Genomic DNA, 27768 nt, shown 5'->3' with positions numbered 1-27768 from the left:
TTCACTCGGAAAGCCACAATCACTCTCTAATGCAGTGGTTCCCAAACTGTGGGGGTTATTCTAGTTCACTCTTTCTGACAAAATCCTTCTTAGAGGATATCCAAGAGAGGATATCAAAAAGTCTCCCGGGTGGGGCACAGCCCTCTATAAACAAAATAATTACTGTTAAGATTTAACTTTATTATTTAAACATTGATCCTTTGGGATCAAGACAAGACATTAAACAGAGTCAAACAACATTTATACATAGATAGATTTAAAAAAGTGGTGAAATATAACTTTCTAAAGTGTCTGTGGATCTATAGAGGAACAATAAGATGGGGCCGAGCGCTCTTCCTTGCTGGCGAATTGCCAGAACGTCACCGCCGCAGCAGCCCGGCTCGCCATCTGACTGAGACGCGCGTGCGTCTCACGCGCGTCTCAATCTCTGTCGGCGGGGCGACGGGAACCCTGTCCGTCTCCGCTTCAGGGAGACGGACAGGATTAGGGGGGGTGCGGGCAGGCGGCGGGGACCCCGGGTGACCGCCGACAAGCCGGCGGTGACCCGGGGGAAGCGCTGGAAGCTGGACGCGCGCGCCTCTCGTGCGCGCGTCCCCTTCTCGCTATACAGATGGCGGCTGGCGTGGGATGGCGGCTGGCGTCGCCATCGCCATCCCCTGCAAAGATGAGCTATGCCCCATCTGTACTACCTCAAAAGATCCATAAAGAGTCTCTGAATTATATTCAAAATTATTTCAGACACAAAATGCCTCAAGTAGCCGTCAGATAATTAGTATCAAAGGAAAAAATAGCAAGTCACATAATATTGTATCATAAATGACCCCTGTTAGTAGCAACACAGTCTTTCTCGCCTGCTACGTGTTAATGCTAGATTCAGCAAAAGGATAGTCTTCTATCTTGCTGCTTAGATGTTGGCTGAAGCTGTAAGTGTTTGACCAAAATAAAGGGATAACAAGTGAGAGTTTAGTCTTAGAATACATTGCTTGAGTTTGTAGTGCCAAGGGAGTGGCTGCTGCCTGTGCATGTGACAGAATTGTCAGTGAATGCACAGTTGAGCAGACCTCAAGAGCGTCACAAGGATGTAAATTAGAGAAAAGGAGGTTTCTGCTGTTGCCAGGGGTAACCTATTTAGCTTTGTTATACGTAGGACAGTGCAGAGTCAAGTTAAAGGGCCCCTGGGAATGAGAGAACCCAGAATGGATATAGATAAAGAGTACTCCTTCACTATAATCCCTGGTTTATGCTGCTATCCGCTGTGCACAGTGGCAACTGTAGTGAACAGTGGTTGAGTGATAACACCCTGGTAGTGAGGTAATGAAGGAAGTATTAGATGCACTGAGGCATGTGGTCATCAGAGTTCCTTGGTTTAATCCCTGTTGTCAAATAAATGGCATTGCAGGGAAGAAAACGTTTGGTTCAGATATTCAGATATCCACTCCTGGAATGCCGTGCAGAGATAGTTTATACCAAGATAAGAATAAGATAAACAAACAGACAATAAAAGAATAATAGAATAAGCTACTGGTCCTTATGTATATTCAGTTGGTAAATGATGTGGCATAGATTGGTACACGTTTAGCTAGCATTTGCTCATGTACAGAGGTGATAAGATCAATGCAGGGCTGTAGTACCCAATTTATATATTATATATATATAATATATATTGGTATGTCCTAGAATATATCGCAGTGAACCATTTATTGCTCAAACACGTAATAGTAATATCAGTGATATGTAGTACCAGTTACTGATCAAACAAGAATACTGAAATAGTCCTGTAAGAAAAAAGTTTTTAAACAATATGCTGAATAGTTCACCGGAAGTATATATCAGTGCTAGGTCTATGGTGCCAAACAAAAATTGTTGTATGTCAATTTGGAGGCTTCTGTTAAACAGTTCAAAGGAATAGTGTTAACGATATAAATAGACTAGCTAGATAGTATGGCAATGGATGGTCAAAAAGATGCTACAGTGGGCTTAAGGACTCACTAACTGGAACCTCAGGCAGTATGTCATGCAGGACTGTCGGTCAGCGTGTCGGCATCAGCAGGGTCAGGCTGTCGGGATAGGAGAGACAGCAAATAGCCAGACCAGAGATCTCAGGGACTGAAGTCTTAGGCTGGTTTCACACAGTCCGGTTTTGACCGGACGGAAAAAAGCCGGACCCACTTTGTCCGGCTTTTAGCCGGATTTCTGGACCTTTCACATGGTCCGATTTGGAGATACTGTGTCCCCGCCCCCTCGTCACATGGGGGTGGGTCCAAATAGTTTGACTGGCATTTCCAGTCTGACGGGGTGTACGCCCGCCCTACTCGTCACATGGGGGCGGGCATAAGTATCCGGTAATTTCCGTGGTGTGTGAAGGCGCCCATTGCCTTCCACACCACACTGAATGGGCAGAACGGGACGGCCAAGGCACGGCAGCCAGACACTGCAGTGGTAAGATCCGGCTGCTACCCGGCGGCCGCGCCGTGACCGTCCAGTGTGAATGGACACAGAGCTGTCCATCACACACTGTAGGGGCGGCACGGCTTTTAAGCCGTGCGGTAATTTCCCGTCCGGCAGCAGCCGGAGTGTGTGAAACCAGCCTTATGCTCCGTGGAAGCCGGACGCCAGTGTGGAGCTTCCCGATAAAAGGGTAGGCGTCAGCGGGAGCCGGCTGTGTGTGCGCCGTAAGCGATCAGCTAATCCGGGAGCGAGAGTCTGTAATCAGTGCGGTCTGAGATGTATATGGTCTGGGTCAGCAATTTGGCTGTGTGGACGCTGGGAGTAATCAGCCAGTGCGCCGGGAGCCTGTAGTCAGATTGTGGTCTGGGCATAAGCAGGATCGCAGGGTACCGTGTTGCTGGGAGCCTAGGTGACGGGCAGGTGAGGCATGTAGGTGCCCATTTGTGCACAGCGGGGGCCTATAGTCCGAGACGTACGTTTCACAATGGGCTTTCTCAATCGGAGTACAGGTGTGCCTGGCCGCTCATTGTTAAATGGTCTCAGGCCAATCCTAAATGGGGGCATGGTTGAAGTGGGAGGAACTGTCCATAGACAGGTAACATCTATCAGAATGAAATAGCTTGGTACGTAACAAAATAAGAGATTTGTTAAAGCGCTGAATATTAGGGAATGAATAATTGGGAAATACAAATAAGAATTACAAGCGGTATAAATATAAATATGATGGTAACAATAGTAATGTGGATAGTAATTATAGTGATAATAGTTGAGCAATTTATAAGGCTGATCTTAGCATGTTTTATATTTACAAACGCTGTAGTTAGACATTTTTAGATAAGTAATAATTTATGGTGGAGTGACGGGGGCAGATAGGAGGGATAGGAGATCACATGCATGTGTATGCACAAGAACCCACACACGCATGTACTCCTTCAATCTAATGTGATAAAATAAAGTAAAATAAATAGGATGAAATGAATAAAATAGAATGCACAAAGGGGAGCCTGATGGAATGTATGGGTATGTATGGTTAGGTTTCTAGAAATACTCCATAATTAATGAATTCGTTGAGACCCATGGGGGTCACTGAATAAAGCCTAAATGTCCAGTTACTTTCCTTCTTCAGAAGTTCTCTAGTGGCGTCTCCTCCCCGGATTCACAGATGTAATTGTTCCAATCCGAAGGCCTTCAGATTTTTGGGGGATCTTTAATTTACATACTTGTGACGCTCTTGGGGTCCGCTCAACTGTGCATTCACTAACAATTCTGTCACATGCACAGGCAGCAGCCACTCCCTTGGCACTACAAACTCAAGTAATTTATTCTTATACGGCCTACACACATGCCGATATTAAGGCATTTTCTAAGCGATTTTGCTTAGTTTGGCAAAGTCGCTTAGCAAATGCCCTCACATCGGTGTATGTGAGGGGGCTATATCGGCAGCAGTGCGCGTCCCCGCGTGTCTTTATCGCTGGCCGAGATTGATGGACAGTGTCTCAATCTCGGCATTGGCAGGGTTCTCCCACTGGAGAACACTGGCGCTGTCTGCTCGCTTAGCACACAGAGCTGACAGCTCGCTCTGTGTGTGGGCTGTCAGCTCTGTGTGCTATGCGATAGCGGCGCAGCACAGCCTGACCTAGCATAGCTAGGTAGCCCTGCACACATCGCTATGTGTGTAGGGCCCATTAGACTAAACTCTCACTTGCTATCCCTTTATTTTGGTCAAACACTTACAGCTTCAGCCAACATCTAAGCAGCTAGATAGAAGACTATCCTTTTGCTGAATCTAGCATTAACACGTAGCAGGCGAGAAAGACATTGTTGCTACTAACAGGGGTAATTTATGAAACAATATTATGTGACTTGCTATTTTTTCCTTTGATACTAATTATCTGACGGCTACTTAAGGCATTTTGTGTCTGAAATAATTTCGAATATAATTCAGAGACTCTTTATGGATCTTTTGAGGTAGTATTTACAATTATTGTTCCTCTATAGATCCACAGACACTTTAGAAAGTTATATTTCACCACTTTCTCAAATCTATCTATGTATAAATGTTGTTTGTCTCTGTTTAATGTCTTGTCTTGATCCCAAAGGATCAATTGTTAAATAATAAAGTTGTGACCTTTCTATACTTCGATCAGTACTATTTCTCTATAAGTCACTGTAGAAAGGTCGTAACACACAATATATTCGAACAGTTTTATTACAACCGAATTGTAATCAACATTAAACATTTATTTAGGATAACAATAGTAACACCAGAATAACACTTTTATTGTACTGGAACATAAGTTGAATTCTCCGATCTCTGGCTTCTTTTCCTATAAACGCAATATCAGTTACACAATATTAACATCCGTTTTGATAACAATATGTGCCTGTTTTCCTATTCTTTACTCTTATTCTATACTAATATTTTCCTAGAACCATTAAATATGTAATAATTCCTGACCTATTAAATTGTTACTATGACTCTAATTTATCAACAGTGTACTAGGCACAATAGTATACTTATTTGATTACTCTTATGTTATTGCGCAATAACTCAACACTTACTCTATATAACCAAAAGTGCTTTATCTCTCTATACAGTATCCCTCCCCGTGGCCACTGTCCTTGATGAATACAAGTCTTAGTTGAGATTCCGGAAATCCCTGCAGGTAAGTTATTTCCTTTCCTTAGTATTAGCTGGAAATTGTCTATCACTGTCTCTCTCTCTGCTACGGCAGTAGGTTTTAACTATCTAGTCTTTCGCTAGCTTCCTTTTCCACTATTCCGCTAGGTTCACAGAGGAGTCCCCTGGCAATGTTACTGCCGGGTTTTGCCTCTGGCTACTGGTTACAGTTATATTCTTCCGTGACAGCTGGGGCTGCAGAGTTGCTATAAGGCGTCCCCTGACTTCGAGAAAGCCGGGTTTAGCCGTGTGATATGGTCTGTAGTTAAGTTAGCAGCAGGTGTAGGGAGCCACTGTTTCACTAGACACACTATAGGCTGATTGGGGATGATAGGGAGGATTTCCACGGTATACTCCTGGAGCAATGACAATTAGTGTTGGGATTATTTCTACAGGCGTCCCCTGACTTCCATGAAGCCGGGTTTAGCCGTGTTATAGCTGATGTCACTGATATGGAGGCGGGTGTAGGGCATCGCGTATGCACTATATGAACAGTCGGGCTGGCCGGGGGTGTGTGGAACACTCACCACGTTACTGGCTGAGCGCTATGGCGGCACCGCCTCCAGCTCCGCCTTCGCTATGATGCACCTTGCACTTCCTCGTTGCCTCCGTCTGACTCAGGCTGGCTCCGTCACTGCTGTTGTCGGTCGGGACGCGGTGAATCTCTGCTATACCCGCCCGGGCTTCGGGATTCCGGGTAAGTCTGATTCCTCCTCTCTACCGACCGTACCTCTCTGCTCCCCGTCACTCTCCCCGTCCGCTCCAATAATCTCTGCGACACATCTAACTGTCCTCTTTATCCGGGTGCCCCGTAAACTGCCCTCCAGCTCGTGGACTTTTACCGGCCTCCTCTCCTGCCACGCTCCGGATAGCTTTATTGTACCAGGGGGCTGCACAGCAGTTCAGTCTAAGTCTGGGGGTGCTTAATGCCGTGTACCCAGAGAATCTCTGCTACAGCCACTCAGCCAGTCTCTGTGTGATTGCAGGGGACACATGCTGTGGCTGGCAATACCCAGTCCGCACAAATACTGTTCACAAAAGCTCTCCTCTCCAGCCACCATATGCATAGATATATACATCCTTATCGGGGACCAGTACTAACATGCTTATATAGAGGATATCACATTCTCCCCCTCTAACAATTGGCATGTCCTCATGCACTTAAAAACAAACAACATTACAGTTTATATACATTACTGAACGACCACTCTAACAGGAGTGAAGTCTTATAATTTAATCTCGGTATCGAGGGGGTGTAACTCCTCGGTTGCTTCGTACAGACCTCCTAAGTTCCGAAATAGCGTTCTCAGACGTGAGCGGTTCTTCACATTCTTCGAGTACGTATGACGTCTTAGCATCCTGCCCAGTAGAGACAGCGTCCTCAATCAAACCGGCCTGAGCCCCGGCTGAGGAGTCCTGGTAGGGAGACGGGGTCCCATTCATAGGCCAAAACAGAGTCAGCATCTGCTCAAAAGATTTCCAGGCTTGACTCGCAGGGTCGTATGTAGAATCCGGTGCATGGCACGTGACCCTTTGTTCTCCTTTCGACAAGTCTGCAGGTACTTGGGGTGGCGTACATTTTTTAAATTGATTTCGGTGTACTAGCCAGGAGCCTTCTCCATTCACTTTGGTAATTTCATACGTGTCCACGTCCGGGTATGGAATGGACACAATTCGGTATACTTCGGATTCCCAAAAGGGTTCAAGTTTGGATGCTCGTTGATTCTTCCTCTTCCAGATTGAATCTCCGACATGCAGTATGTCAGCTTTAGCCGACTCATTATAATGCTCCTGTTGTCGCCGACGAGTGTGATCCATGTTTTGCTGCACCATCTGATAAGCATGTTCTAGTCTTTGACGATGTTCCTCTACCCATGAGTTATGAAAGACCTCTTCCGTTAGCACATCCGTGGGTAGGCCCATTTGCAAATCAGCGGGTACTCTCCCATCCCTTCCAAAGAGTAAATAAAAGGGGGTGTAAACCGTGGAACTATGCACTGAGTTATTATATAAAAACGTAAGTTCGGGTAATAGAGTGGGCCAGTCTTTCCTTTCAGGGGTTGGGATTGCGCGTAGCATTCGGATAAGGGTCTGATTGGCTCGTTCACAGAGTCCGTTACATTATGGGTGATAAGCGATCGTGCGTAGTTTCTTGCAGCCATACAATTTACAAAGTTCATAGAATATTCCGGACTCGAAGGCGGACCCTTGGTCAGTTAAGATTTGGTCTGGGAATCCGTAAGGCCGGATGAATGCTCTCCACAGGATTTCCGCAGTTACTTGAGCAGTGAGATTCTTGACAGGCAGCGCAACCACAAACTTGGAAAAATGATCTATTATAGTGATAGCATACTGGTAGCCTGATCTACTGGGTTCTAGTTTCACATGGTCGATTGCCACCAGCTCCAGTGGTCTGGTGGTGACTATCGAGTGCAGTGGAGCCTTCTGCTGAGATGTTGGTGGATTCTTCTGTGCACAGTTTGGACATGTGGCGCACCAAGCCTCGATGTCCGCTTTCATTCCAACCCAATAGAAATATCTCCTCACGAAGCTCTCGGTTCTTTGTACTCCGAAATGGCCAGAGTTGTTGTGATACGCTTGTAATAATCTAGCTGTCTCCACCCGAGGTACCACAATTTGCGAGACTGGACAATGAGTCCGCGGATGTATGCCACACCTAATTAAGAGTCCCTTCCGGATCCTCAATTTTTCCCGTTGGCGAAGTAGCTTAATCAGTTCTGGATCGGAAGCCTGTATTTCCTCCTTGTTCAACACCTTGTTGGTAAGTAGTATCTGTTTCAAGGTGGACATTAACATGTTACTTGTCTGTATCTTGCGCCAGTTCCCTTCCTTATCAGACGAAATAAGGCATTGTGGAGCTGGGTTACCAGTTAGCGTCATAGGTCGTTCATTTTCCGTCCTATCAAACGCGGCTTGAAAGGCGGGCATTTCCACCTCTTCCCATTAGTCGCTGACCCCCTCCTCCATTGTCGAGGATGGAATTCGAGACAGGGCATCCGCGTTCAGATTACTCTGCCCACTGCGATACTTGATTTTAAAGTCAAAGTTAGCTAACCGGGAGGCCCACCTTTGTTCTACAGCTCCCAGTTGGGCGTTTGATAAATGTGCTAACGGGTTGTTGTCCGTAAATGCAATAAATGACTGTCCAAGCAAATAATGTTTAAACCTTTCGGTCACGGCCCAGACCAACGAGAGAAACTCTAATTTAAACGCACTGTAGTTGGTGTCGTTACGCTCACTCCTTTTGAGGCTGCGGCTCGCATATGCTATTACCCTCTCGGTTCCATGCTGCTTTTGAGCGAGGACAGCACCCAACCCTTGATTACTGGCATCGGTGTATAACAGGAATGGCTGACTATAATCCGGGTATGACAAGATCGGGGCTTCAATTAACAGTTTCTTTAGCGTTTCAAAGGACTTTTGTTGGCATTCGGTCCACGTAACCGGCGTATTCTTTCTCATGTTTAGGCGAGTGACGCCTCTCAATGTCTCGTGGAGTGGAGCAGCAATTTGTGCGAATCCTTTGATAAAACGGCGGTAATAGCCGACAAATCCTAAAAACCGCCGTACTTCTGTTAAGCTTTTAGGGATTGGCCAGTCCTGTACCACCGACATCTTCCGACCCGACAATATGTCCCAGATATTTCACCTGTGTTTTTAAGAGATGGCATTTGGATGGTTTCACTTTTAGACCATATGTCGCTAATCTTTCAAAGACCTCACTCAGGTGCTCTAAATGTTCATGATATGTCTGGGAGTAGATTATGATGTCATCAAGGTACAATAGAACAATATGGAAATTTTTGTCTCCCAGACAGTGCTCCATCACTCGCTGAAACGTGGCAGGCGCGTTAGTGAGTCCGAACGGCATCCGTTCCCACTCGTAGAGGCCCATGGGTGTGGTGAATGCGTTTTTTTCCTGATCGGCTGGGTCGACTTGAACTTGCCAATAGCCACTAGTCAAGTCTAAAGTGGAGAAATAAGTGGCTTGTTTCAATGCCGTGAGGGACTCCTCTATCCTCGGTAAGGGGTAAGCATCCTGGTGGGTGAGTTGATTTAATTTCCTATAATCTATGCAGAATCTGAGGGTTCCATCCTTTTTCTTGACTAGTACAATCGGCGATGCCCAGGGGCTGTAACTTTTGCGAATCACCCCGGAGTTTTCCATTTCTTCTAACATCCCTCTCACGGGTTGATACAGACTAGGAGCCAGTGGTCTATACCTTTGTTTCACGGGCAATGCATCCCCTGTGAAGATCTTATGCTGAATGTCTTCCACTTTCCCGATATCTAAGGAACTATGACTAAAAGTCTTCTCATGCTGGCATACTACTCAAAGGACCCCCAGCTTCAGCTCTTCGGGCGTCGCGTCGTCCCCGATCTTGATGTCTTGCCACCATTCTCGTTCGGTTGAAGTTACCCGCCCGTCGGACACCATGGCGCAACCTTGGTACTCTTCTTTACAAGGATCCAGTATATGTGTGCCCGGCGTCCATACCAGCACCGCTATTGCTTGGTTCCGATATAGTGTGATGGAGTGATTATGGGGATTCATCACCCGAACTGGTACGCGGCCATCTCTCACAGTCACCAATGCTCTGGCCACGACAACATCCGGCCTTGACGTCTTCACCCATGGTTCTATTAAAGCATCATAGGGTTTTCCTTGCACTCCACATTTTATTCTTCCCCAGATGATAATTTCCGAATTAGGGAGTAATTCAATGGGTTTCCGGTCTGCAATCTTAACCTTCGATGCTTGGCCACTGGGATTTACGAATCGCTGCTGTCCTTGAATTACCTTAATAGTCTTATATAGGGCCCTCTGCACTAAAGGTGAAGTGGGAGGGATTTCGTATTTCAGAGCTGTAATGACCTCCTCTGGGCAATTATGCAGAATGTTCATGCCCACAATGATTGCCGGGACCAGTGGGTCTTCAACTGATGTTATTATACACCCCTGTGCGGGCATGGCAGCCACGCCCACTTGGAAAGTCATTTCGCAATAACCTATGCAGTCAATATCTTGTCCGTTGCTGGCCAGAAGTCGCAACCAGGTAGGAGGAGTGGGTAGAGTTTCTGTAGGTCCTCAATGTTGTGTGAAGAACCCACGTTGTATGGTGGTTACAGGAGATCCTGTATCTAATAAGGCCACTACTTCTTTCCCCCCGATAGTGATGGGTACCACCGGGCAATGTCCAATGTAGTGGCCACTCCACTCTTCTGATGAAGGACCTTGAGTTACTGCTGCCCCCGGGGATCGGTCTCCATCCTCGGGGGTTGTGGGTTTAACCCTTCTTCACTTCGACACACTCTTTCGATATGGCCACTCTGCCCACAACGTCGGCAAATCGGACGACCTTGGGGGTCGAATCGATCGGTGGGACGGCGCCCTCGTCCCGATGGAGCCATCCTCCAATCATTTCGTCCTGATCTATTACTGGGACGCCATTCTTGCTCAAACAGCTGACCACTGTTCCTCAGGTTTAGTTTCTGCAGCTCTCGCTTAATCTCATTCACACTTACAGCAAGATCCTCGACTTGTCCCTTTAATATATGCGTAGGATCGGTAGACGGGGCCTGAGCGCTTTGGGGCACTGCGGGTCTTCGTTTCCCCGTTTCCATCCCTAAAAGACTAGCCTCTTCTCCCGCCACTTCCTGGAAACCTGGAAATTCGGGGAACTCCACTTCCTTCGGTCGCACTTTTCCCAATACTTTGATGGCTATGCCCTTGAAGGCCTCAAAGGACTTTTCATTGTTCTGCATTCTCAGCATCTTCAGCTGGATTTTGATCCCCTCATTGTTTACTCCTTCAATGAACTGAGTTATTAGCGCTGTATTATCTTCCTCATCTTCCTCTACATAATTCTTCCCTTTGACATCCCGCAATGCTTCCTGTAAGGCGAGAGCAAAATCCCTTAGGGTTTCTCCTTTTTTTTGCTTCCGATTATAGAACCGGCTTTTGCGTTCATGCGGGGTACTTGTGTCAAAAGTTACGGCCAACTTCTCAAAGATTTGATCAGCGGTTTGTTTCTGTTTGGTCGGCCAAGCGGAAACTTCTCTTTCCGCCGCCCCCTTCAACTGCCCCAGTAAGATTTCCACCTGTTGTTGATCTCCTGGGCGGTATAATTGGAACGTAGATTTTATCCTTTTTCTAAAATCTCGGAATAGACTTCCATCTCTGTCGTCCTCCTCTCCAGAGTACATAGGGAGCCATGGAGCACCGAAATAATATGGGAGGGTGATGGGATTCGCTCCTGGCCCCATGGGCTCCGTCTGTGCGCTTGATGATACTCCCGTCCCTTCTTCTTGTTCACTAGCCGACATCTTTCCTTTCCTTGTCGATCCTGTTCGTGTGACGCCAAAATGTGACCTTTCTATACTTCGATCAGTACTATTTCTCTATAAGTCACTGTAGAAAGGTCGTAACACACAATATATTCGAACAGTTTTATTACAACCGAATTGTAATCAACATTAAACATTTATTTAGGATAACAATAGTAACACCAGAATAACACTTTTATTGTACTGGAACATAAGTTGAATTCTCCGATCTCTGGCTTCTTTTCCTATAAACGCAATATCAGTTACACAATATTAACATCCGTTTTGATAACAATATGTGCCTGTTTTCCTATTCTTTACTCTTATTCTATACTAATATTTTCCTAGAACCATTAAATATGTAATAATTCCTGACCTATTAAATTGTTACTATGACTCTAATTTATCAACAGTGTACTAGGCACAATAGTAAACTTATTTGATTACTCTTATGTTATTGCGCAATAACTCAACACTTACTCTATATAACCAAAAGCGCTTTATCTCTCTATACAGTATCCCTCCCCGTGGCCACTGTCCTTGATGAATACAAGTCTTAGTTGAGATTCCGGAAATCCCTGCAGGTAAGTAATTTCCTTTCCTTAGTATTAGCTGGAAATTGTCTATCACTGTCTCTCTCTCTGCTACGGCAGTAGGTTTTAACTATCTAGTCTTTCGCTAGCTTCCTTTTCCACTATTCCGCTAGGTTCACAGAGTAGTCCCCTGGCAATGTTACTGCCGGGTTTTGCCTCTGGCTACTGGTTACAGTTATATTCTTCCGTGACAGCTGGGGCTGCAGAGTTGCTATAAGGCGTCCCCTGACTTCGAGAAAGCCGGGTTTAGCCGTGTGATATGGTCTGTAGTTAAGTTAGCAGCAGGTGTAGGGAGCCACTGTTTCACTAGACACACTATAGGCTGATTGGGGATGATAGGGAGGATTTCCACGGTATACTCCTGGAGCAATGACAATTAGTGTTGGGATTATTTCTACAGGCGTCCCCTGACTTCCATGAAGCCGGGTTTAGCCGTGTTATAGCTGATGTCACTGATATGGAGGCGGGTGTAGGGCATCGCGTATGCACTATATGAACAGTCGGGCTGGCCGGGGGTGTGTGGAACACTCACCACGTTACTGGCTGAGCGCTATGGCGGCACCGCCTCCAGCTCCGCCTTCGCTATGATGCACCTTGCACTTCCTCGTTGCCTCCGTCTGACTCAGGCTGGCTCCGTCACTGCTGTTGTCGGTCGGGACGCGGTGAATCTCTGCTATACCCGCCCAGGCTTCGGGATTCCGGGTAAGTCTGATTCCTCCTCTCTACCGACCGTACTTCTCTGCTCCCCGTCACTCTCCCTGTCCGCTCCAATAATCTCTGCGACACATCTAACTGTCCTCTTTATCCAGGTGCCCCGTAAACTGCCCTCCAGCTCGTGGACTTTTACCGGCCTCCCCTCCTGCCACGCTCCGGATAGCTTTATTGTACCAGGGGGCTGCACAGCAGTTCAGTCTAAGTCTGGGGGTGCTTAATGCCGTGTACCCAGAGAATCTCTGCTACAGCCACTCAGCCAGTCTCTGTGTGATTGCAGGGGACACATGCTGTGGCTGGCAATACCCAGTCCGCACAAATACTGTTCACAAAAGCTCTCCTCTCCAGCCACCATATGCATAGATATATACATCCTTATCGGGGACCAGTACTAACATGCTTATATAGAGGATATCACAAAGTTAAATCTTAATAGTAATTATATTGTTTGTAGAGGGCTGTGCCCCACCCGGGAGACTTTTTGATATCCTCTCTTGGATATCCTCTTTTTGCATATACTTAACCTACTCCCTGGGAGCACCTCCACAACTGTATAATATATATTTACAATTAATTCTGTTGACTGGAGAATGCCCTCTTACCCAATGTCAAATTAGTCCTGTGCCCTAGGCATTTTTCCTTTGCCCCTTCCCTATTTCTCAAAATCCTTCTTAGATGGACAAAACCATGTGCACTGCAGGTAGGGCTGATGTAATATGTGCAAAGAGAGCTATATTTGGGTGTTTTATTGATTCTGTGCAGGGTAAATACTGGCTGCTTTATTCTTATACTGCAATATAGAAATCAGTTTGAACTAAAACTCCACCCAAATCTAACTTTCTCTGCACATGTTACATCAGCCCCACCTGTAGTGCACATGGTTTTGTCCATTAGAGAGTGATTGTGCCTTTCTGAGTAAAACAGAATAACCTCTGTGTGTATACACAATCTAGCCAAGGGGAAGCTCAAGAGGAATCACCTAACCTACACAGATCAGCATGGATGTAAAGCAGAAATCAACCCCGATTATGGGGCTATCGTTTAAAGAAAAAAAATCTGATGTTATATACTTTATTGTTCTCTCTTTGTGTTTATTGTATTTTATTGTTTATTGTTTGGCAAGTATACGAGCATGTGAGTATACGCACCCCTAAGTAGATATTTGCACTGTAATGCATACTTTTGTATAAGTGTGTGTATTTAGCATGTATCCAGAGAGTGATAAAGTGGAGAGAGAGTACCAGCTAATCAGCTCCTGTCATTTTGACGCAGCCTATAACATGACAGAAGCTGATTGACTGGTACTTTATTACTCTCCATGTTATCACTATTTACACATGATCCCCTAAGTATTGGGTGTGTTTGTTCATATAACTGTGGCTCAGTGTGATTGATTGCATATGTGCCTATACCTAGATTTGCATGTGTGACAACCTCCATCCCCCTCACAATCCTCCTCTTCTCCTCCATCCCCCTCCACATTGCATGCCATATCCTCCTCCTGATATGTGTGTGTGTGTGTGTGTGTGTCTTCAAATATTTCAATTAATTGAGCAATTAGGACATCAAATAAACCGTGTTGATAAATTTGATGGCTTAATTGTTTAATAACATTTAATTACATTGAACAATTTAAACCCTTTGAATTGTTTTATGACTTAATTGGTTAATTACTAATGAGGAGACAATGGGTCAGATTATAATGACCCATTGTAATGGGTCATTATAACAATCCATGTGTGTGTGTGTGTGTGTGTGTGTGTGTGTGAAACTTGAATTTTGGGTTGCAAAAATTGTCAGATGAGTCCTACTCAAAATACTAAACTACAGTTGTGTCGCCAAACAAGATGCTTGGACTGAGGAAAGCCCCATACACACTAGAGCAGTGATTTTCAACCTTTTTACCTCGCGGCACACTAAATAGGACTTTAAAATTGCCAAGGCACACCCTAAGATCCCCACAGGGCAAAACACATTGGCCACCACAGAAAAAAAAAAAAACCTATTGGCCCCCACATTAAAAACAATCACACTGATCCCCACAAATAACAAAAATAAATACATTGACCCTTTACATGAAAAGAAGAGACCAGTAAATGACATTTGAACTGGTGGTGGCTGTAAATGGGTTTGGGCATCTCTAGATGTGGGGGCACACTTGAGAACAGCTCAAGGCACACTAGTGTGCCACGGCACACTGGTTGAAAAACACTGCACTAGAGGATATACTGTAGTAAAATATATCACTCTTTTACTATATTTTCTAGTGTGTACACTAAATATTGTTAACGTGCATAGTTAGTACCCTCCTCCTTCATCCTGCTTGTACTGATGATGGAGGTCCTCCATAATGAAAGCCATGCTACAGCTCCTCCCATTCCCCTCCCCCTTCCCTGCTGGCATCACCAAGGGTGTATGAGGCTTTAGACTCTCTGCCATAGGTAGTAATATTTGCTTTTTTCGAAATTTGTACCTTAGCCAAGTCATAGCTGCATACATTGCCACTCTCAGTGTACTGGGAACACTATGGGGTAGAAGTATGAATTCTTTTCATGGGGGAGAAGCAGTAGGTGTGCTGATACCTCTTCTCCCCATGTTTTGTGTGCAAGGTGCCTATATCCATGCTGCTATCTACAAGACGGCGCAGTGATATGCAGGGCATATAGGTATGTATGAACAATCGAATGCATTGACTGTTCAACTCCTCCTATCGATTTCGACAGCTGCATTTTCGTTCACCATTCACAACAGCAGGGATGGGCTGCACGTTAGATCTCGTGATATTAGCAAAATCTCACACATTCCCAGTGAGCCAGCAGGTAGAAGAGACATGGTAGATCAGCACTAGGCTAATGCACTGCGCAGGCTGCCAGGGATCACCAGAGGGGAGAGTTTGGTACTTGTTTCCTATCTGGGCGCCCAGGTTTTCTACGTACGGCACCGTAATGAAATCGGATCGCATCGCATCGTACACATACACGATATTGAACGATGCGATGCGATCCGATTCGATTTCCCATAGGAAACAATGTGAAATGGCTCAATTTAGCCAAATTATCATAGGAACAATAGTAAATGGGCCAAAAACACCCCTGAACATTGAAATGTCCCCCCAAAAGTAGTTGACGCCACCCCGCCATCAATGTGAACCCGAAGCGTGGCGAGCGCAGCGAGCCCGCGAGGGGCAGCGGTACGCGTCCTCCGACCTTTTCATGCCCTACTATCCACTAGGGCATGGAGTGAGAATAGAATAGTGTGGCGAGCGCAGCGAGCCACCGAGCCCGAAGCGTGGCGAGCGCAGCGAGCCCCGCGAGGGGACGCGGATACCTTCACAGTTATACGCGTCCCCTCGTGGGCTTCCCAGGTGTCCATGGCGACGCGGACACCTGGGAAGCCCGCGAAGGGACGCGTTTACCTGTGAAGGTATCCGCTGCGCTCGCCACGCTTCGGGCTCGGTGGCTCGCTGCGCTCGCCACACTATTCTATTCTCACTCCACGCCCTAGTGGATAGTAGGGCATGAAAAGGTCGGAGGACGCGTACCGCCGCCCCTCGCGGGCTCGCTGCACTCGCCACGCTTCGGGTTCACGTTGATGGCGGGGTGGCGTCAACTACTTTTGGGGGGACATTCCACTGCTCTGTGGTTTTTTTGGGGGTTTCTGGGCCATTTACCATTCTTCCCTATGCTGATTTGGGTAAATTGATCCATTTCACATTGTTTCCTATGGGAAATCGAATCGGATCGCATCGCATCGTTCAATATCGTGTATGTGTACGATGCGATGCGATCCGATTTCTCTACGGAGAATAGCATGGTGCGCAATTAACTTAGCGGGCGCCCAGATAGGAAACAAGTACGGAGAGTTTTCATCCCTCACAAACAAGATGTTCATACATTACTTCCATTTCACCTTGGTGAAGAGGTGAAGCAAGAACTGAAATACTGGTATATGATGTCCCTTTATAATGCATGAATCCAAAGGTTACTACTTTTTCTACAAATTAATTGGTAAAAAATGTGTATTAAGTAGTAGACTAAGCAACTGTGGTCCCCTTTTTCTCGCATCCTATCCATTTTCTAGTAATATGAGCAAACAGCAGGCTTCATTTGATTTTTAGAGACCTGCATTACCACAGCAATGTCCTGTTGATAGTGTATGAGGCATTGCGACATGCAGGCTGAGGTCTGATGCAGATGTGGGAAGAGATGCTGCACATAATCCTAAGGGCCAGATTCATCATAGTGCAATCAAGTCCAGCTATGTTCTCTATTTGTAAGCTATTCTCAAGGTGATTGACAGGAAGTAGGCAATACGGGGTGGGGGGGGGGGGGGGGCATGGGGAGGGGGTTGTGTAACAGGCAGTTTAGTAAGAGTGATAAGAAAAACTCGAGGTTAGCCTAGAAAAATGCTGGGAGTGTCGGGAAAGCGCAGGCGGGCCAAGCCAGCTTAGGGGAGGGTTTGTGACGTCAGCTTCAGCCCAGGCTACATGGCGCCTACGATGACTTGTGCCCTATATAAAAATAATTAGATGGTGAGCATGTTACAAATGATTTTGGACATATTTACAAGAGTGGGAACAGATGGGCACCCATTCACATCCATTCTCACAGCGAGCAGATCAATTCGCAAGATGGGATATCACTGATGCAGAGTGGTGGCTTAATAGATGCTGCCATGCAAATTCACAGCAATGCAATCAGGTCTGAATTGAGCCCTAAGTATAAATGTCCAGTGCTTTGTGCATGTACAGTACAGTATACTTACTCATACCTCCCAACATGACCCTCTCCAGGAGAGACACAATGCTCTGTTTCTGGATTTCCCTCTTCATTAATGATTGCCATCACCTGTGTTGAAACGCCTTTCTTATCATTTAACATGTTCAACACAGGTGATAGCAATCATTAAATAAGAGGGAAGTCCAGAAACAGAGCATTGTGTCCCTCCTGGAGAGGGTCATGTTGGGAGTTATGCTTACTACACATGTGCAATACGGGTCTGTGACACTGGACGCAGATTGTCAATGATTGTAAGTCTGCCACCATTATGGAAAAGTGACAAGGCCAGGATCTCTGTCAGATCTTTGTGGTGGTCAGCTTTCACAACCCTATGGGGGTTATTCTGATTTACTCAAAAAGGCACAATCACTCTCTAATGGACAAAACCATGTGCACTGCAGGTGGGGCTGATGTAACATGTGCAGAGAGAGTTAGATTTGGGTGATTTATTGTTTCTGTGCAGGGTAAATACTGGTAAATTTTTAGATATCAGTTAAAAGTACACCCACACCCAAATCTAACTCTGTCTGCACATGTTACATCAGCCCCACCTGCAGTGCATATGGTTTTGTACATTAGAGTTATTGTGCCTTTCCGAATGAATCAGAATAACCCCCTATGTGTCATGCAGTCGGTTGATGGTGTCGCAGGTGATCCAATGCTGTGTCCTAGAATTATATATACTGTGTGTGTGTATATATATATATATATATATATATATATACAGTGGTCGAAGTGGAAATTTTGAAGTGGGGGTATGGAAATTTTGAAGTGGGGGTATGGAAAAGTAAAGAGTGAATATAGTGCGCACCTTCGGACACCCCACTGTCCATCAACGTCCCCTGCCAGACTGCCCCGTTGTACAGGGGTATTACAAAAGCACAATATGTGCTGCTGAGTGATCAGAGAGCATCCTGAGGGGGAAAAAAAACTTTTTTTTTTATCTTCAGATTAAAGTGGGGGTATGCCATACCCCCGTATACCGCCCCACTTCGACCACTGTATATATATATATATATATATATATATATATATAATGAAAAAAGGCAAGATGGCACTCACTTGTAGGGAGCTCAGTCAGTGCAGGGTCCAGAAATGTTACTATAGAATCACACTCACCCCATCCACAGCAGCAAACGGAGCAAGATAAACGGATCAGCACTCAGTAATTGGTGAAGAAAGTAAAGTGTATTTACATTACACGCATGTTATAACAAACAGTGCAGACAGCTGTCCCAACAGCTGTTTCAACCAGGGTGTCCCGGTTTTCATCAGGGGTGACACTCAGTACATAGCAGGCAGTATATATACATGACAAAAGGGCACCAGTCCCTCCTTCAATTACCCTGTCAGCTGGTCCCAGGGGCAGGGTCAGCAGTGACTGACAGCTGTTCTCAGACAGCTGTGAGTTGTGAGTGTAACGACATGACTCTAACGCAGGTGTGGGTGTCAATTACTACTAATGTACTAAGTGAGCGGCTGCCAGTGCTCGTGAAAGTGAGGTGACACAGCTCCGATAGCAGCAACCTCAATAGATTGGAGGGTGTGTGCGCTCAAGCGCACAAAATGTGTAGCACTCAAGCGTGTTGAATTGGGACCCTGTGTGAGAACTTGTACGAATATGCAGACAGTAACAACTGTGTGCAATAACCTTGAATCCCGGCAGATTGGTCAGGAGGTTAATTAGAGGGAGCAAATGCGGAGGGCACCATTAATTGCCTCTGTTGCTATGTGTGTTTGTTATTGCGGCCGTCAGTGATGCTGTAGGAACAACAAGAGCGAGATGGACGGGACTGGTCACCAAAATCGTGTCAGACAATAAATCTGTACAATATGGTGCATACACACCAGGCAATAAATGTATGCAATCTGTCAATAACATACTATTAACAACAAAAAAACATTGTGGTCAGCTACAAAGCATATGATGGCTAATGGCAGTGAATCAGCATGCGTCCATGGCAGGTACATGCGGTGATGTATCCCATAGGAGCACACTCTGGCGCCCAGAGCAACCAAATAGTATAACCACTGTACAGTAATTCTGTATGATTTGGTGCATACACACCAGGCAATAAATGTATGCAATCTGTCAATAACATACTGTAAACAACAGGAAAATCTTGTAGTCAGATACAAAGTGTATGACAGTGAGTTAGCATGCATCCAGGCAGGTGCATGCGGCGATGCATCCCATAGGAGCACACTCAGGCGTTGTACGTACGCCCAGGGGTTTAAAGATAGTAACTCAAGGGACGTGGGATGTTCAAAGAAAGCATCCCATCTTAAAATCCTCATTGAGTCCCAGTGGAGCCAGGCAATTCAGACGATGGATCCATTGTAGTTCTCTCTGTAACGTACAACGCCTGAGTGTGTTAATATATGGGGAGCAGTGCTGTCTGCACCTGCCCGAGGGCGACGGATGTAACATAGAATTAATGTACAGTGGTTATACTATTTGGATGCTCTGGGCGCACGAACAGCGCCTGAGTGTGCTCCTATGGGATGCATCGCCGCATGCACCTGCCTGGATGCATGCTAACTCACTGTCATACACTTTGTATCTGACTACAAGATTTTCCTGTTGTTTACAGTATGTTATTGACAGATTGCATACATTTATTGCCTGGTGTGTATGCACCAAATCATACAGAATTACTGTACAGTGGTTATACTATTTGGTTGCTCTGGGCGCCAGAGTGTGCTCCTAAGGGATACATCACCGCATGTACCTGCCATGGTCGCATGCTGATTCACTGCCATTAGCCATCATATGCTTTGTAGCTGACCACAATGTTTTTTTGTTGTTAATAGTATGTTATTGACAGATTGCATACATTTATTGCCTGGTGTGTATGCACCATATTGTACAGATTTATTGTCTGACACGATTTTGGTGACCAGTCCCGTCCATCTCGCTCTTGTTGTTCCTACAGCATCACTGACGGACGCAATAACAAACACACATAGCAACAGAGGCAATTAATGGTGCCCTCCGCATTTGCTCCCTCTAATTAACCTCCTGACCAATCTGCCGGGATTCAAGGTTATTGCACACAGTTGTTACTGTCTGCATATTCGTACAAGTTCTCACACAGGGTCCCAATTCAACACGCTTGAGTGCTACACATTTGGTGCGCTTGAGCGCACACACCATCCAATCTATTGAGGTTGCTGCTATCGGAGCTGTGTCACCTCACTTTCACGAGCACTGGCAGCCGCTCACTTAGTACATTAGTAGTAATTGACACCCACACCTGCGTTAGAGTCATGTCGTTACACTCACAACTCACAGCTGTCTGAGAACAGCTGTCAGTCACTGCTGACCCTGCCCCTGGGACCAGCTGACAGGGTAATTGAAGGAGGGACTGGTGCCCTTTTGTCATGTATATATACTGCCTGCTATGTACTGAGTGTCACCCCTGATGAAAACCGGGACACCCTGGTTGAAACAGCTGTTGGGACAGCTGTCTGCACTGTTTGTTATAACATGCGTGTAATGTAAATACACTTTACTTTCTTCACCAATTACTGAGTGCTGATCCGTTTATCTTGCTCCGTTTGCTGCTGTGGATGGGGTGAGTGTGATTCTATATATATATATATATATATATATATATATATATATATATATATGTAGGTATCAGTCGGCACTCGTGCTTGCTGAGGCAAAGTTCCGTGGTGCCTTCCAAGTTTTGTAGATAGACGCAGAATAAGGCGGCGGCACTCACGGGGTTAAGGTGAAAAAAAGTTGTATTCAAACACAAACAAACAATGGTCACATCAGTTGCCCATCAGGGCAACTGATGTGACCATTGTTTTTTTGTGTTTGAATACAACTTTTTTCACCTTAACCCCAGTGAGTGCCGCCGCCTTATTCTGCGTCTATATATATATATATATATATATATATATATATATAGAGAGAGAGAGAGAGAGAGAGAGAGGAGAAAGAGAGAGAGAGAGAGAGAGAGAGAGATAACAGATTGTCTTGTGCAGCTATAGGCCACTGCATTGGGTCACAATATCGTTCAGAAAAGGCTTTCTGAATGATATTGTGAACAATATCATCCAATGTGTATACTCTGCATCGCTAAGGATGTGCGCTCCCGCGTGTTGTTAATGACCCTCTCCCTCATTCACGCATTTTCAGACGAGGGTGGACATCCTCGGTTGCCGGATGGGCAGGGCGGAAGCGTCGGGTCCATTGCTAAGCAACGGCCCAGACTTCTGCCCTGGACAAGCGGACGCACAAAGCAGGGGGTGGTGTTGTTAAATATAAGACCGGCGTCTGTTGGGCACAGACACAGGTTATAGTTCTGTCTTGTGCCGCAGAATGTTCCTGGTTCCCAGGCTCTACAGCCCTGTGTTCATGTGCCTGCCGAGTGCTGCCCTGCAGTCAGCTTGTTCCAGGTTCCAGTTACAGCCTGTCAGCCTGATAACTCCTGAACTTCCTGTGGATTTTCCATCACCCAGATAAGTCAGGGGTTGCCTGCATTTATTATCTTCTCGGTGTCATCTTGTGCATTATTGCATCATAGCTCTTGTTATTGCCTCCACCTCGGTGGACACGTTGTCTCACGTAAGACCTGGCGGCATCGGGGCTGAAACCAGCATAACCAGCTCCTTCTATGTTCGATGCTCCTTCACTGTTAAAGGTGAAGCCACGGGTAGAGGCAATAGAGTTTAGGGGTCAGGTTTAGTGGTGCCTCCCAGAGTCCTAAAAGTATTATTGCAAAAATATTACAAATAGACAGGAATCTCAGGTAACCTTAGATGTGTGTGGACATTTGGGAGGAAGTGGGCAGGCTGCTGACATCCGATAATGTCAGCTGCCCGTCCCCCCCGGCACCCACGTCACCAGGAGATTACCATGGGAATGGCCAGTGTTTTCATGAGAACGTCCATGAAACAAATGGGCGTTCCCATGGGCACACCTATCCGCCGCTGTCCCTCGCCTGCTATCTTGGGTGCTTGCACCCGGTGAACAGTCTGATTGCCGTGCCCATACGCACCCGGTGTATGCACATGCACAGAAATGCGCCTGTGCATGGCCATGCGCCCACCATCAGATCACTAGTGAATGAAGGTGACCGAACGAACAAACTCATCTTCAGCAACCCCTCCCTGTAGGTTTGGGGCGCGACCAACTGCCCACTGGAACTCTCCTTGGCCGTTTCCCTCCCAATATAAAAGCCCATTTTCCAAAAAATTCAGCTTTGCACCTTCCGTGTCAGCTTGTGTGATCCTGTATGGGCTGTATTATTTTTACACTGCAATTTAGATTTCAGTTTCAACACACCCCACCCAAATTTAACTCTCTCTGCATGTTACATCTGCCCCACCTGCAGTGCACATGTTTTTTTTCCATTTTGAGAACATATTTGTACTGCGATCAAATATGAATAAGGGCTCTGGTTTACGAAGCTAGTTTCAGTTGAGGGATCTGACATCCTGACTCCAAGAGACCTTCCTCTTGTAGATCTGTTTATCCTTGAGGTTTAAAAATAGGACACAGCCTATTAAACCATCAGGTGAAAATGAACCAAGCTTTACATACAATCACATATACTACACTTCTGATGTGGCTGTCTGCATGTAAATAAAGCATCTCCATCTCACTTACCATAGGCTTAATATACTGTTGCATTTTTTTCTAATAAAGACACTTTATGCTAGATACAGTAGGTAGTCACCGTATGGAAATTCCTTACTAATATAGGTTAAGGAGGTTTACTTCCCCTATAACCTTTTATGGAAACATATTTAGAAAAAACACACACAGTATAGAGTTGACATTAGAAACCATATGATCTCAGGGTTGAGAATCTGGTATTAAATCATTGATTGATTGATTGATTGATTTATCCTAGCACTGGAGCAAACTGTATCTTCTGTAATTAATTCTCATAGGATGGTGTTAGAATAGTTTAGCAGCAGAGTAGACTGGATTAATGGAGTATGACATTTGCTTCTATTAATCTCTATGTGGAAAACTCAGGGCCGGCGGTTCGCCCCTCGTCCCCGTGCAAAAGGGGTACCTGCTGCGCCATCTGGGGAGTGGGCAGGGGGGTCCATGCTGGCTTCTGACAGGAGCCTGCAGTGGAGTCTGAACTAGCGGTATCCACTGGGCTATGCTGCGGCGCGGGAAGTGCTGCCGGGTTTGAAAACACTGGCCTCACGCTGATTGGCTGAGATTCAGCCTGGCCGCAGCCAGCTTTATACATAGTACCCACGCGGCAAGGACACCACTGCAGGCTCCTGTCAGTCACCAGCATTGACCCCCCTGCCTGCTCCCCAGACGGCGCAAGAGGTACCCCGCCCCCACCCCCTGGCACTGGGGCGCCCCCACCCGACTCGCCTGGGGCGCTCCGGTGCCTTGCACCGGCCCTGGGAAATCTAGGAAACTTTCCTGAGACAATGGCTTTGAAAAAGGGACAAAAAACAGCCACAAGAATTTGGGTGACGGATGACGCACCGACAGTGGGGATCCCAACAGTCAGTATCCCGACGTCGGGATTCCGAATGCCGGTGATCCGACAGGGGGAATCCCGATTCACAGGGGCTATTCTCCCTTGCGGGGGTCCACGACCCCCATGAAGGGAGAATAAAACCTGTGCTGAGCGTAGCGAGCAGTCGGATCCCGATGTTGGGATACTGACTGTCGGGATCCCCCCTGTCGGAGCCCCATACTACACCCAAGAATTTGATGTGTTAAATATGGGATACCTTTTTGTTATGCTTTTGATGATTTAATTTACGTTATTGTTACTGCACTGAAACAGAAACAGTGCATGTATATTTATATACAGTGTATAAATATATTTCTGCCTAAATTGTTTGTTTTAACCCTAAAAATTGAAAGAAAAAGATAGAATATATACATATGCACCGATGAAACAACTGTGGTTACAAAGAATAACATTCTGTATATTTTGTATATTTACCCATTTCTTGCATTTTCAAACCAGAATCTGTCTCCATCTCGTAACCGCTGGAACTGGTCCAACGCAATGGCCGTCAGAAGGTTGCCAGGATCTCTACTTTCCAACATGACACCCGGTAGAAGCTCAAGCTTTTTAATGTCATTGCCATACAATGTGGCTACATCATTAAACAGCTGCAATAGAGGATTTAGATGATTTAGAAACAATGTCAACTTAATTCTCATATGGTCAAAACTATTTTTAAGCTGCCATCAACATGCACTGAGAAAAATAATTAGTTATACGAATAAAATATAAGCCCAACACTGACAGGGATATTTTACAAGCCTGTGTCTGCATTGTGCAAAGTGTGTTCTTTGTGCTGTTGCTTAAGAAATAGTGTTTAAGATGACATAATATAGAAGAGTCACAGGGCCTAATTCTGGTTTACTCAGAAGGGGTTGAATTCGGCCCTGTTCCGATGGTGGGGGGTCTGTGCATGCCCATGCACATATTTACGCATGAGCGGACCCCCTGTGTGAACACCTTTGGCGAGTATCACAATTGCTGAGGCGTTCCCAGGGGGATTGGCTGGAAGGGAATGCCCAGCGTTTTATGGGTGTCCATGTGAAAATGCTGAACGTTCCCCTGGAAACGTAGGTGTGGCGTTCCCTGCTCGGGGCGGGCAGCTGACACCACATGACGCCAGCACCCACCCGTCTTCAGAGGATAGAGGCTGTAATAAAAGTCAGTTGAGACTGACTTTTATTACAGAAGGCCGGAGAAATCATTCGATGGTGAGTGACCATCAAATGATTTCTCCTGCAGGGGACCACATGTGAGGGGCTTGGTTAGCGAACACATCCCCTCGCATACTACCGAGGGGATTCGGGCATTGAGGGGACGGGGGTTCCGCAGGTGGTGTTTACACGCTCGATAAGCAGCGAAAGAACGCTGCTTAGCGAGCAGGTCTGAATCAGGCCCTTAAATTGTTGCACACAATGATGCCAATAACATGGGCAATCCAAAAACAAAATATCATGGTGAAAACATCAAGTAAAAAGTCAAATATTATGTGTACAAATAATTTTTAGATAAGATTTGAACTGAGATATCCTATTATGCCCAATAAAATGTCTTCCCGTACAGGGGCGTCGCAGATATAACCCACGTGGGAGTGTCTAAGATTTGTGAGCAGTAGAAAAATCATTCAATGGTCTGCGACCATCAAATTATTTCTGCCCCGCACGCACGCTGCGAATGAATGTTTATGCAAAACAACCATTCGCATGCGTGCGGGTGAAATGTGGGTGCGGGCGGTGGGTGGGCGCTCATGCGGGCGGTGTTTAGATGACATGCAAAGCTGACCTCCTCTAGCTCCAAACGCAACACAATTGTAACCACAGACCATTCAAATGATGTCCTTTTGATTTGTTAAACAACATTTTTTTAAATTCACAGTAAATTTAACAAATCAATAAGGGTTCATTAGAATAACGTGGGGTTAAAATGATGTCACATTCGGAGCTATATAATGCCTTCCAGTGCCCTCTGAAGTGGGTAACTTCTTATTGGCTAACCCTGTATTACAGTATGTATACTGGTTAGATATAAACAGCTGTTAATGCACATATTGTTAGCACTACTGAATCAGCAAGTAATTGTGCATTCCATCACATACTGGGTAAAACGTTTCTGCGCAAATAGGAATTTTTGGGGAACCTGTGTTGCAAACATGTATTAGTATACAATGGAGTGTGACTTGGCAAATGACATTAGGACATTGGGGGCATTTCAAACCTATGGCATAGCCACAAATTCGCATGGCGGCCGATTATCGACAGACTGCACATACAGTAGGTATGGCCCAAAGTACTCATATGCTCAGCTGTCCTGCAATGAAATCCTGATATTTCTTCTATTCGTAAGCCATTCGCAAAGTGATTGAAAGGAAGTAGGTGTCTGGGGGTCAAAAGCAGTCGATTAGTGGGAGTGCTAAGGGAAATGCAGGCTCACCTAGGAAAACACTGGAAGTGTCCATGAAAATGCTAGGTGTGTCTGAGCATTTTAGCGGAGGGGGCGTGACTTAAGCTTCAGGCCAGAAATGCCTTTTTCTATTGCACCACCAAGTAAGTCTGTCTACTCTGAGCCTGCGATGACTTGCGCCCAGTGTAAAAAAGAGTCATTGATTAGCCTGTTACGATAGTCTTGGCTGCAAATAGATTTGTAGCTGTACATATATATATATATATATATATATATATATATATATATATTCACACTGCAAGCACATTAATTTCACTCTACTGGGGTGGCAGCTTAACTGAACTCTTACAACTGGCAGATGGGACACACTAGCAACACTGTACTGGAGATGTTAGTGAAGGATTTACTAGATAGCGAACCGCAATGGCTGAGGTATTAGCGTCACAGTTGCTGCTAGAGTCTATGTTTCAGTGCAATTGGACAGACAGGACCGGATTGTGGAAACGCACTGGTACAAGCAAACACACAAATAGACAGGACGAGGCTGCTGAGCGGCGCTGGTTACAGACAGAATTTTAATGCAGATGTAGTCGCTAATAGTGACACAAATGGTATTCTGTAGCTCCGGCTCACACAGGCAGACCGGCAGCAGGATCCAGTAATGGAACAGTTGCTAATAGTGACGTAGATGGTACAGAACTGACACAAAAACACAAGTATATACACACTAACAAAGAATGAAAGCTCTATAAGAGCAAGCACAGACAGGATACGGCTACAGTATATACACAAGCACCCAAACAGAAGCTTTAATGGAGTAGATACTAGCTGTATACTAACATCAGAGCCGAATTTCCCATTAGGCACGTGAGGCACGTGCCTAGGGGCGGCACATGTTTGGGGGCGGCACTTGGATGCCTGTGATAGTACTGTCATCCCAAAATGTACCAATAACTGCAAAATATCCACTGTACTGTACCATATTCCACCTTAAATAGAGTGTAAATGGATAGGACATGCAGATACTGCCCCTATAAACTGTCCTACTTAGTAAACATTATTGTTGTGCCTAAGGGCGCCCTCATCCCTAAATCCGCCCCTGACTAACATGACACATGGCTTGTGCTAGGTTACTGCAAAGAGTAACAGTGGGTACACAGGACTCCTCAGTGGTTATCAGGAACAAACAGGCATATACATAAGTATTAAGGAATGATCACAAATAACCACTAGGAACCAGGAGTGACAGGAGTTCACCAGTATATAGGGTTAGTCAGGGTATAACCAGCATCGGGACA

The 27768-nt window shown here is 45.7% G+C and overlaps 1 protein-coding gene across 1 annotated transcript in view; it reads right to left on the bottom strand.

Annotated features, from left to right (window-relative positions):
* The window catches only part of LOC146073029 (dual oxidase 1-like), a 144811-nt gene that overhangs the window by 67066 nt on the left and 49977 nt on the right, over window positions 1-27768 (bottom strand). Inside the window, exon 13 of the mRNA XM_083180204.1 lies at window positions 24506-24678. Within this exon, the coding sequence (XP_083036330.1) occupies window positions 24506-24678 (173 nt within the window). The remainder of the gene's footprint in view (window positions 1-24505; window positions 24679-27768) is intronic.

Source organism: Crinia signifera, chromosome 4, assembly GCF_055691185.1.
Source record: "Crinia signifera chromosome 4, ASM5569118v1, whole genome shotgun sequence".
Classification (NCBI taxonomy): domain Eukaryota; kingdom Metazoa; phylum Chordata; class Amphibia; order Anura; family Myobatrachidae; genus Crinia; species Crinia signifera.
Note: the sequence above shows the minus strand (reverse complement) of the source record. Positions and strands in the feature narration are given on the sequence as shown.